Genomic DNA, 12,848 nt, shown 5'->3' with positions numbered 1-12,848 from the left:
CTATTTGTTATCTTACTTCTATCATTGACAGTCCCTCTAGGTTGTGGGCTGCTTGCCTGTGTTCCTGAGAAGCATCTACGGTACCAGTCTATAGAGTGTGTTTTCTTTAGTGAATTACCGGTATGTTTACCGGTAATAAACTTGCACTGTTTTATGTATATGTTTGATTACATACAGCCTTGTGACAGTTTTCCTGCATGTCATAAGCATTTGAATATAAATTAAAATGTTAAAATCAAATCTGATATTGTTTTACCTTTTATTTGGTGTGTGGAAGGTGTGCGGAAGAGGGGGTAGTCTTATACGGCGAGTATATAACAAACTCTGTATTTTGAGTGGAAATGTTAGGGGGTCGTCTTATACGCCCAGTCGTCTTATACGCCGGCAAATACGGTATATACTCATATACACGACTGTACTTTTGTGCATCTTCGCCAGATCTGATTGTTTTCCCAGCAGATTTCGATTCTAGTCCTGCTGGCTCCCTCTCTCAGTGGATGTTGACCCAAGGACAATTCACACACTCTGTCTGGGCTGGAGTATCCTCTCTAAAGTGAGGCTTTGGATCTAGGTGAGGGCCTTCATGTTCTGTCATGGCATGATTCTTTCATTCCCAGTGCACCCTACAGCACAGATTTATGGCAAAACCTGGCTATATTTTCCTACAGATAAATGCTTATTTCACATGGACCAAGGAGCATGATGTGTTGAGCGAAGCCTGCAGAGGACAATGTTCAGTGGCTCTTGCTAAAAAGCCCTGACACTTACCTTTCAGTGCAGGAGAGAAAAATCGCTGTTTTGTGAGTCAACCAGAATACGCCATAGTCACCACAGAATCATGTCCTTACCTGCTGCTTTTTGTGTGGAATCATCCAGATTTGTTGTTTAACGTTATTGACAGTCACTATTGTGTTGGATACTGTGCGGGGCAAGCTTATGCAAGCTGTACCCCAGTTGCATCAACCAAGGGAGAGAATGGAAAGTGATGAGTTCACAAGGTTGGAAATGCAAGACTTCTTATTTTCTATCAGAAAGGCTGTTAGTCTCAATCCAGTATCATCGAGCCTTTGTGATTTATAGAGGCATCTTGTTGGTTTTTTTCATTTTGGCTCCTTTGCTATTCTCATGGAATTGGGTTTATGACTTCAGTAGCTTTTGAAATTTTGGCAACTAAACTCTCATTGGAGATTCATCCCACTTAAGGCATTTTAATATAACTCTTTTATTAATATCTTGAATTCTGGGAATTGAATCCATATACTTACACTTTTACATTTGTTCTTCCCTGAACCATTATACATTTTCACAGAACAAATATTTAATCCTTATGATTTTGTAACCAAGGGATTTAAAGATTAACTCTGAAAATGGGTCAGGGAAAAACATCTACTCTGGTTTGCAGCTAATCAGGCAAGGAAGTAAAAAAAGCAATGTGGAAGCTTTTGCAAAGCATTTATGAAATTAGTTTTATGTAACTTTCTGAAAGCTGCTATCTATAAAGCTGAAGTATGAGTCAAAGCTTCTCTTAGTTCTGCCACTCCTTCATCCATCCATTCATTATTATTCACCCATTCATTGTTCATCCATCCATTCACCAAATATTGCTCCAGACACTGGGGGAACAGAGATGAATAAGACGGCAGGAGCTTACTGTGTGCCAGTCCTGTGCCAGGAGCTTTGAGACTTGGGAACCCGATGCCCACAGTTCCACAGTCTGGTGTCACAGGCTGAGCATTGCGGGGGGTGCAGTTGTTTTCCTGCACTCTCCAGTAAGCTGTGTAGCTTTAGGTGAGACCCATTCTGTGTCCATTTCCTCATCTCTGAAGTGGTATTGCTCACCCGATTTACTAAGAACGTTGATGAAAGAATCAGATGAAATACTGATTTTGAAAGAGCTTTGAAAAATAGCATTACAAAGACAAGTAGTGATCTTGTGACTGATAAGTGGTTTTGACCATTTCATTGCCTCTGTGAAAAGGGTGGAGGTTGAGAACATTTCTGTATGTTTACGATGGTTCTTTCACATGTGCAATTGCCCTACTTCCTGTCCACGGGGCAGAGACTTCGTAATGAGGCAGCTGGGGGGATGATAGCTGCAGCTGGCAATACTTCATCTACTGCATTAAATCAACAAATATTAAGTGGCCAGACTAAGTGGAGAGAGGACAATGTCTGAGATGACATCCATCTTCAAGAAGCCTAGACTTCTCCTTGGCCAGTGTGGCTTAGTTGGTTGAGCACCATCCGTGCACTGAAAGATCGCTGGTTTGGTTCCCGGTCAGGGCACATACCCAGGTTGCATTTCTGTACGGATCTTATCTCAAGGGCACACCACAAAAGTATTGCCTTGCTTCAGACTAAATTCTGTAACTCAAATTAAGAACAAATGAATACAGCTAACTATTCATGAGCTGGGGCAGAGGAGGTCTGTTTTTCAAGCACCATCAAATTGTAGAATGAAATAGTGATTAGAGTAGCGACTAGGGATTCAGCAGCAGACCTTTTTATTTTTTAATCTGGCAGTATATAGCTTTTTAAAAAAAATCAGCAGCATGTCTTATAAAGTCAAGATTCCTACAGATTTTCCTCATGAGTGAAGTTTTCTGAATATTAAAAATAGTCCGTGGGATGAACAAGAATAGATCCAGAGACAAATGGTAGGGGAGGGGGGGTGGTTAGCGAGCAACCAAAGGACTTATATGCATGCATATTAGCATAACCAATGGACACAGACACTGGGACGGTGGGGGCTTGCCCCGAGGAGGGAATAGCTGGGGGCTGCGGGGCGAGGGGGTCAATTGGGAAAAAAGAAGACGTATGTAAAACTTTAGACAATTAAAAAAAAAGAAAAATTCAAAACACACACACACACACACACACACACACACACACACAAAACTAGTCTGTGGAAACCAGGGCAAATACCACCATCCATGCTCACCTCCTATGGGAGGAGAGTGGGTAGGACTACATGGAGGTGTTAATGGTTCTTTGCTGTGAAGATTTATTTTTCTAAAGTGCGTATCACTTGTTCCTGCTATGTAGTTGGGAAGAACAGAAAACTGTTCCGCTGATCACTTTCCTTACATTGATCTTCTGGATATTTTACAGGAATCCTTAAGAATTTCAGAACGAACAGCAACAACAAAAAGCACTGGGAGCTTGAGATTAGAAATAGGAGGTAAAATAAAAGAAAGCAGTAGTAGGCTTCGGTTTTTCTTTGCAAGTAAGTCTTAGGAAAAGGGAGTTGAGGACAAGGAGACAGATCTTGAAAAACACTCCAGTGTTTCTTAAGAAGGACAAGGAGAAACGTTAGGAGTTACTACGTCCCTGGAAGTATCATAGGGTAAAACACTGGTTTATAATAAAGGCATTGAACATTTGGTTCAAGGGCAGAGTGGAAAAGGGTCCCTTTTCTAAGCATGTTCTTTTATTGCTTTACTTAAGTGAGTGCAATGATATAGAGGGGCTTTTATTCATATCATATTTTTATGGGAGTTTATGAGAAGTGAGACTGGAAGGTCAGGACTAAACTGCTGAGGGAGTTGAATGCAGGTAAAGAAATGGATAATTTATCTTATAGATCAGTGGTTGCTAACCTTTCAGACCTCATGGATCACCAGTTGGCGACCGCTGTTATAGGTGACATTAAACTAGAGAAGTCTTTTGAGTGGGGGAGGGCCTGATCATACTAATATTTTTTTAATACAAAAAACCTAAAGTTTATACTTTAAAAAAGTTCATACTCAAAAAAGTTTATATATTCAAAAAATTTAATATGGTGACATTATGAAGGAAAGAAGAAACTGGGATGCCGGAGAGGACTAGTTTGCATGTTAAACAGTAAGTATTTTGAGCAGTGTTTTGATTGGTTAAATTAGGAATGCAGGGAAGGGGTGGCTGTGATTTGTGGGAGAGGAAATGGGCACTTGTTAGTGGGACTTATATGGTGGTTACAAGAAAAGGACCCCAGGTTTTTATCACGAGTGCCCTAGAAAATGATCACTCCATTGCAAAAATAATTTTTAAAAGCAAAAGGAACTGTGGAGCGGGGAGGTGAAGGAAAAGATGGTCTATTCAAGTTCACGGGTTTTCTTGGAAGCCATGGTGTATGATGAGCAATTAAAATGTACCCTGGGCTGTTGAGGATGCAGACTGCCATTGGGAGAAAGGTCATGGTTAAAAACGAATTATTTGGAAGTTTCATAGCCAGGGAGAATGTTGATGTTTTAGCAGGAGCAACACAGAGGGCTGAGATGGACATGTGTGCATTGGCTTGAAGGAGGAAGAAAGGTCTTAGGAGGAATGGTCCGAGATGGAAGAGGTGCGGATCCCATAGAAGTGCAGAGGCCAGAGGAGGAGGTGATTTCAGAATGGTGTGGCCAGCAGCACTGAGCCGGCAGATCAGAACTAAGGAGTCGTTGTGTGCTTAGAGAATGAAAATTGAGATGCAGGAGGAGGAAGAATGTCAAAAAGTAGGAAGCTAAAATAGGTGGCTCTATTGGATGACCATTGTGTGAACTTTAAATGAAATTAACTTGATAAATGATGTTTTTCCTGGATGACCAGTAGACATTTAAATCAATTTCAAAGACTTTTTGAATTGGCAGATATTGGGGGAGAGATCATGCCTTAATTTTAATGTATTTTTAAGTTCCATAATTCTTTTTTATTTCCACAAAATATGAGCTTCTTGTACATGCTTGTCTTTGCTCATTCCCCAAAATGGATTAATATGGATTTGGCTCTTTTACTTTGAGTAAGAGAAGTTGGCTTGTTATATGGCTGATTAGATTTTATGTATCCAATGGCATTCAGAGCAAAGAATTAAAATGCTGGTTGCCTTTCACCTTTCCTCTTACACTTATGGAGCAAATAAAACCATACCACTTTTCAGTGACCTGCCTCTGTATTCCACTCGCTGCGTGGTTAATTTATCTTCTATCCTATCATGTCTTTAAGGAAGAGAAGATTTTTACAGCAGAGGTTGGCATAGATGTGTGCATTCCATGATCACAGCTTCCTGCAAAAATTAAGACTCTTGTTTTATGCTTTGAGTGTGTGCTTCTTGGCAATAGTTCATGGAATCTGACTAAATCTAAAAATGTAAAAGGCAAACTCGAATCGTTGAGGTCTGTATTGCAAAGAGTAACTTGGTTCCCTTGAGTCTAAATAACAAGACTGGATCGGTCATCATCTCTAAGGTTAAAAACGTCTATCCAGTTTATTTCCTGAGAGCCTTTACCAAGCTGAGACTGGAGCAAAGTAAGTTAACATAAGTGGTTAACATGTCCTCCGGAAGCCTCTGTTCATTCATTCATTCATTCATTCATTCATTCATTTAACACTTATTGAATACATTCATACTTTCTGCCAGGCTGAAGTAAAAATTGGGCACGGCCTCTAGGGTTCTTCAAGACTAGTGTCTTTACAAGTGATAGGAATTTGAGCGCAGTTGTTGTAGAAGAAGTAAGCTGAGGAAGCTATAAGAAGAGAGTGAGTAGAGTATGATGAGAGAGGGGGAAAACATGAAATTGTAGACAGTATACAGGAGACAGTTTCTGCAGATCGTTATGTCACTTGCTAAAGAACCTGAATTTTATCCTGAGAGCAGTGGCGTGCATTGAATTGTTTCAAACAGAACCAAGTCATGATCAGCATTACGTTCCATTCTGGGTAGGTTGACAAACAGATTTGAGGGGGAGGGAAAGCTAGAGGCAGGAAGACAGTTATAAGACTACTAGAGGCCGGGTGCACGAAACTCGTGCACTCGTTGTGGGGTTTTGTCCTTCAGCCCGGCCTACGCCCTCTTGCAGTCCGGGAGCTCTTGGGAGATGTCTGACTGATAGCTTAGGCCCGTGGGGAGCGGGCCTAAGCTGGCAGTCGTACATTCTTAGTTCTGCAGAGGTGGGAGAGGCTCCCGCCACCACTGCTGTGCTCACCAGCCATGAGCCCGGCTTCTGGCTGAGCGGCACTCCCCCTGTGGAAGTGCACTGACCACCAGGAGGCAGCTCCTGCATTGAGCATCTGTCCCCTGGTGGTCAGTGCGCATCATAGCGACATGTTGTTCCACCATTTGGTCAATTTGCATATTAGCCTTTTATTATATAGGATTGTAGTAATTGTGGTGAGGAGAGTCTCATTTAAGATGGGTTCAGAGAGGAGGAATTGAATTTGAAAGATAGTTGGAATATAGCAGTAATGGGTCGAGTAGAAGAAATGGGAGGGAGTAAGAGACAGATAGAGTCAAGGACAAGTTTGTGGCTTAAGTGCCCAGGCCATGGGGGACAAAAACAAGAGGTGTCAGCTTTTGGCTATCTCAAACATGAGAGAGGTTATAGTGGCTGAGTCATCATGCAAGGCTGATTCAGTCCCTGACAGGAATCCTACCTGTTCATCTTTGAAACCAAGGATGAAATGGCTTTTGGCCTCTTAAAACCTTTGGAACTGTGCTGAATAGGTATGAATCAGGTTTCATAGGTAGGAGCCCTTGGGTTTCTACAGCAGAGAGGAAGGGAGAGGGATAGAGAGTTAGAAACATCGATGAGAGAGAAACATCGATCAGCTGCCTCCTGCACACTCCCTACTGGGGATGTGCCCGCAACCGAGGTATATGCCCTTGACCAGAATCGAACCTGGGACCCTTGAGTCCGCAGGCTGACGCTCTATCCACTGAGCCAAACCGGTTAGGGCTCGGTCTTGCTTTTTAATAACTGTAATCATATGTATGTTTCACCTTGATAATGGCTGTTATACTTAGCACTTTGTATCTTCAAAGAGCTCAACATTAACTAATTAATCTGCATAATATCCCTGTGAGTTTTCCCAGATGAGAGAATGCAGAGATGTTCAGTGATTTACTCAAGGCCACACAGCTTCGCAGTGACAGATCTGGCTTTTGAATCTGCAGTTTGTCTTATCACACCCATACAAGTTGATGGGTGGTCTTACCTTATCAGATCATGTTTGCCATTTTGCTTATTCAAAAATCTCAGCATTTAGGTCTAGAAAAGGCCAATCAGGGTTCAGGGGAGAGTGAAAGTGGCCAAATGAGAGTGAAGATGACCCTGCATGTGGGGGCATTGGGAGAAGGAGACTAGGAATCGTAATATCAGATCTCAACTCCAGTTTATCTGGGGAAAGAGACCATCTTCCAGTGGCGCTGTGACATCATTTCAGCTACCAGACCAGTCAGTCCTTGTGTCAAGGCACCTTGTGTGGCATAACACTATACCCAGCAGCAAGGGAACACTTACAGAAATTGTCTCTTTTGCAGTTTTCAGACGGCTATGTGCAAAGCAAGAGAACCACTTGGGAGCTAGTCAGACCTGAGTTGAAATCTCTCCCAGGAGGGAGCTGGATGACACTGGCAGGATCCTTATCCTCCAATTGGTGGGAAGGACCAGATGATGGTGTATGTCAAGTGCCCAGCATGGAACTGACAATTATTGTTGCTGTTCTTTTCATTCTCATTCAGAGACAGGATGTCATGCTGAAAGGGCCCTTTGGGGGGTTTTGCTGTTGTTTTCAGTTGAATGACAGGACCAGGTAAATTCCACTTGTGAGGAATTACGGCCTCTTAAAGAAGCCAGTGAAACATTTTGAAATTGAGTCACCTAGATACAGTGTCACCCCCTTATTCACTGGCAAATATGGGAAGGTAATTTCAGTAGAGCAGTCATCAGTGTGGGCCTTCCAAAACATTATAGTCATGTTACAGTAAACTTTTTTATATTTGTTGCGTCACAAAGATTTATTGAAGTGATAAAAGTTATTATGGAAAACAGTGTGCGGTAACTATGGTAACAGTTATTTGATCTCACAGTAATTAGCTAAGCATTTAGTTGCACAATACTTTCACAATGCCTTCCTGGTTAGTTCATTAAACAAAATTAGCTTTTGTTTGAACTGCCTTCCTACAGCGTCCTGAATTTGATTTTAGTTCAAAAGAATTGGAAAGTGTATCTTAAAACTACCTTTCCAACGGACAGTTTATGGACATATTTGAGGTTGCGACTGGTTTTTATTTAATTCTTTTTTTATACCACACTATGATTGTGATTCATCAGCTTATCCTCTGAATTGTATCTTTCAGCTTAGTCGAGTGGGCTAAGCCATGAAGGGCAAATTGAAGGTCAGTTTCTTAAACCTGCCTCATTTCTGGCTCAGCATTCAGACGGGGGCCAGCTGGTACCCTCCCCATAACTTAGGTTCTGTACCTGTGAAATTGGGTTGCTGTATTATGTGTTAGAATCCTGTGATCTCATGAATGCGGTCATTTCTTGATAGTCTTCATGTCTCATGATGGGGCTAGAGCCAGTTAGGTCCCAGGTTTTCTGCAGCACCCCCAACCAGGTGCCTCTCCTTCCCTGTTCAGCATAACTCATGCTGTGCCCAGGTACCCGTCCTTTTGCAAGGAGGAATGTATTGCTGATGATTCACCTCAATGATGTCATTCTCAGAGGACTTGCAGAGCTCTTGAGACAAGGGCCTCTCAGGCTGTGTTTAAGAAAGGCATATGTGCTCTGGGCCCCCCTCCCTGCTCAGCCCACACTGTTGGGCAGATGGGAGGCCCTAAGTGCAGAGGAAAGCTTCATGCGTTCAAGATTTCAAAACAGAAATCATGAAAAAAGAAACAAAAACTGTTTTGACTTATTGGGCTTCTATGTAGGATGAATATATCATTAGTTTCACTGATGAGGGTTAGAATTCTAATGATAAGAATTGATTTGTTCTTGATTGGTCTTGAAACTTTGCTTTCGCTCCATCTGGAAGTAATTTGATGCAACTCTGATTGCAGCTTTTGTGAAACTTTCCCTAATTTCTCTTCCACCCTGTCCCCAGTTCCCTAACTGTCCCATGTCATCTGTACCTAGTTTGGGGACACACTTTTCATCATGCGTTATAACTTTGGGTTGAAAATGACTCCCTCCATGAGCTATGAACTCCACCAGTAGAGCACTCATTGTGTCTTCCCTTGGTGTCCAGTACATAAGACCATTTCTGTGGATCACCAGCCAACCATGACCCATCCTCATCTCACCATTCCCTGACTTCCTGAACTCTCATCATTTGTATTTTCTCTTTTGCAGCCAGGCCCAGCCACACTGGCTGTTTATCCTTGCAGTCCTTCGATTTCATATTCCTTTTCTCTAGACCTACAAAATGATCTACGTGTGGATCTTCAGTTATTTCAGGAAAGCAGGAGGGGAAGGACTATTTATTGTATTCTAGGTACTGTACATTGTTTTTAATCATTCCCACAACTCTGTGAAGTTAATATTAACATCCATATTTTTTATTGAGAGAAACTAGATTCAGAAAGATTAGGTGGCAAAAGAAATTAGTAAGTAAAAGAGGTGGAATTTGAACACAGGACTCTGCCTCCGAAATCCAACCTCTTTCACTTTTTCCAATTCATTGGCTTCGTTTTGGTGACTCAGCCCAACATGGAGTCTGGGCTAAGCCACTTCATTAGCGCAGTTGCCACCACCCTCTACGCCTTTGATCTCTGGCCTGCTGCTGGGCTTCCGCCAGCCAGAGGTCTGTCTCCCTGGCTCCTCTGTTCCACTCCAATGCTCTAGGTCTCTGCTAAAGAAATGACACAGGTTCTTCCAGACAAGCTTTTCACAAAGGCAGGCTGCTCAATTTCATTTAGACAAAGAATGCCCGATCCATTACTCACGCCTCACCCCCCAGCCCCTCCAATGCCCAAGGCTGACACTGACAAACAACCATGAGTTCATTCTCAATGCAGCCTTCCCGAAAGTCATTACCCAGTGATGAGAACAGAGATAGTAGACAAAACCTATTTGCCTCTCTGTTCTAGCCTCTAACTTGCCTTTGCTGCACATTTTTCCCACTCTTCTCTCTGAGTATTACTACTCAGAGACTAAAACCCTTTTCCCGAAAAACTGGACGACTGTTCTCTTTGCTTTTGCTCACACTAATTCTTCTACTTGGCCCACCTTCCTCCTATCACTGCCTGTGGAATAATTAGTAATAGAATCATCTCAGTTCATTGTAACTTTCATGAAGGCAAACCCGTGTGTATTGCTCCTTATCGTATATGCAGTGCCCAGTAGAGTATCTGATTCAAGGTGGAAGCTCAATGAACATTCCAACAAAGATGGAAGGAAGCCCTGGCCAGTTGGCCTCAGTGGATAGAGCTTCAGCCTGTGGACTGAAGGATCCCGGGTTCCATTCTGGTCAAGGGCACGTACCTTGGTTGCAAGCTTGATCCCCGGGCCCTGTTCAAGGCAGGTGCAGGAGACAACCAATCGATGTGTTTCTCTCACATGGATGTTTCTCTCTCTGTGTCTCTCCCCAACCCTTCCACTCGCTCTCTAAAAAAAAAAAAAGGATGGAAAGAAGGTGGGCTTGGCACAGGCAGTGTACTGAACATGCATCTTTGTCTCCTAGTAACCCAGTGAAGTCAGTGTTGTCATTCTTATTGTAGATGAGCAAACGGGAGCTCGGAGAGGTTTCTCTGCTAGCAAATGGCAGAACAGACCTCTTGCTCAAATGCGACCTCTTCTAGAAAGACTTGTATTATCCCTTCCGCCATGATTGTGGCGCACTGGTCCCATAGACGACAGTGTGAGTGACCCCCCACCCCATAGTGTATAATTTGGTGGCTCGGTGACACTCTATGGTTTGATGGTACTGGAGGTCTTTCTTAGAACAGTTTTCACACTCTGTCTCACATCTGTAGTCAGTCCTCATTCCCTTACCAGGTTATGAGTTCCTTGAGGGAAGGGAAAGTGCTGCCTTCATCTGTGGCCCCCGTTTGACATACACAGAATGGTTGCCGAAGGGCCAGATATCCTGTCTGCTGTTCTGCTGAGCCGAGTCTCTGTGGCATGGGTTCCATGAGCCATCCTCTCCCTCCCCTGGGGTTCCTCCCGCTCTGCTCACCGGATCTCTCCTCCAGTTCCCCAGGAAGGCGTCTCCTTCTCAAACTGCCTCTCCAGCTATTACAGCCAAGGTCACTGTGGGGTTCATCAGGCACTAGGGGCCCAATGACTAAGTTATATTGTACTTTTCAAGAACCTCAAAAATGTTGCTCTCAAAAGAAAAATTACTGACTCTGAAACACAAAGAAGTACAGGATCAAAAATAAGTGTTAGGCAAACATATCTAAAACCAACTATTTTGTCATATCCCTTAAATGTTAAATTTAGCATTGATTACTAGACATCATGGCAAAGTACAAATTAAATGAGTAACTGGTAGCCAAATAAGTTCAAAAACAAAAATACAGAATTTTTTCAAAAATGTTGTGGCCATAAAATTATTTTTAACGTGGGCTGTGAATACAACTTTTAATATGTTTGATAGGATGTCGGGGAGGGGCTCTATGAAAAAAGAAACATACTTGAGATCTTAAAATAAATTGCCTGGGTTCCCAAGGCAGTGCACAAACTCAAGAAACATTTGCTAGATTTTAATTGATTGTAATGAAATGATGGTGGTCTTTGTTGTTCCGGAGGGAAGGGAGCATGGGTATGTAGGTATCTTACTTTTTAAAATTTAATTTATAAAAAGAAAAGAGTTCAGGGAATTCCCCCCACTTATGCAGCATGAGCGCCACATTCAACCTGTGGCCCCTCAGGGCCTCCTCAGCTCTGAGTCCTGGCCTCCACTCAGGTTTACCTGCCACCCTGTCTGCTTCCTTCCTTCCGAGGGCAGGAAGTTGGGGGTGACATGGAAGCCAGAAGGGCAGGCAGAAGCAGAGGGATGCCCTGTCCGGGACCTAGGAGGCTCACACTGTTGTGTTGCCAGGTTCACCAGAACTGACCTTTCCATTTGCCCTTCACATTGGGCACGACCCAGGGTGCTGAGCCATTGTTTTAGGTGTCGACTATGCAGTGGCCTTTTGGGCAGTGTGGTGAAGGTGTCTCCTCAGCCATGAGTATTGAAGAACAAGGTAGGTTTTTGGTAGGCTTTTGCTTCAGTCAGAAGGGTTTTGTTACTGTCTTTTGTTTTAGATGGTCTTTTGTTTTTCATTCTGGAATAAAAATTAGCAGCCCCAAAAGATGATAGTTGCTTTATTTTTTTTAATATGTTTTTATTGATTTCAGAGAAGAAGGGAAAGGGAGAGAAGGATACAAAGATCAATGGTGAGAGAAAATCATTGAACAGCTGCCTCCTGCACGCCCCTTCCTGGGGATCAAGCCGCAACCTGGGTATGTTCCCTGACTGGGAACTGAATCTGTGACCTCCTGGTTCATAGATCGACGCTCAACACTGAGCCACACCAGCCGGGCTGATAATTCACTTTAACCTGTTCAAAAATTGCAATAGACCGTCATAGCTTTCACTTGCTGTGTGTAATGTTGGTATGCCATCGCTACTAAAGGTTCATACCTAATATTGTCTCCCTGCTAACCATCTAGCAAGTTCAACTAGAAATGAGAACCAGGACGGAATTGGAATTGAGGCACACTCAGCTGGGGGCCAGAACCATAGTCAGGTGGAAATGTAAAGCGAATTAAATCCATTGTGTGCTTGTAGAGTGATTAGAATATATCAACTAGAACTACCATGAGGGGAATTTTGGTTTGTGTTTTTGTTTTTTTCCAATAAGTGGGTTCATGTGATCTATCTCCAAAAGTTAAGAATTGCCAGTTAAATGCATAGGTATTTTGAAAAGAGATCATCAAATAAGATCATTCCACTCTTATTACAAAGCTATTTTCGGGGTAAATATTTTGATAGATGTGGTTCAATTGCACCTGGGAGCTGAGAGAGACATGGGAGCCCGAGGCAGTGAGCAGATAGAGCAGGAGATATGGCCGGGATGTTTTCTTCCCCTTGTATATTGCAGAAGGTGGATCCAGCAGCGG

General features: G+C 42.8%; 1 protein-coding gene across 3 annotated transcripts in view; it reads left to right on the top strand.

Moving 5' to 3' along the window:
* Positions 1-12,848, top strand: part of NSMCE2 (NSE2/MMS21 homolog, SMC5-SMC6 complex SUMO ligase) — a 232,239-nt gene that overhangs the window by 148,525 nt on the left and 70,866 nt on the right. The window contains exon 7 of one of the 3 annotated variants that reach the window (XM_015568644.1): positions 1,727-1,738. The exons of the other annotated variants lie outside the window; for them this stretch is intronic. Within the exon in view, the coding sequence (XP_015424130.1) occupies positions 1,727-1,731 (5 nt within the window). The 3' untranslated portion in view covers positions 1,732-1,738. Of the gene's footprint in view, positions 1-1,726; positions 1,739-12,848 lie in introns of those variants that run through there. 3 annotated transcript variants of the gene reach the window in all.

This window comes from Myotis davidii, unplaced genomic scaffold (genome assembly GCF_000327345.1).
Source record: "Myotis davidii unplaced genomic scaffold, ASM32734v1 scaffold765, whole genome shotgun sequence".
NCBI lineage: Eukaryota > Metazoa > Chordata > Mammalia > Chiroptera > Vespertilionidae > Myotis > Myotis davidii.
This window is presented reverse-complemented; position numbering and strand designations above follow the sequence as displayed.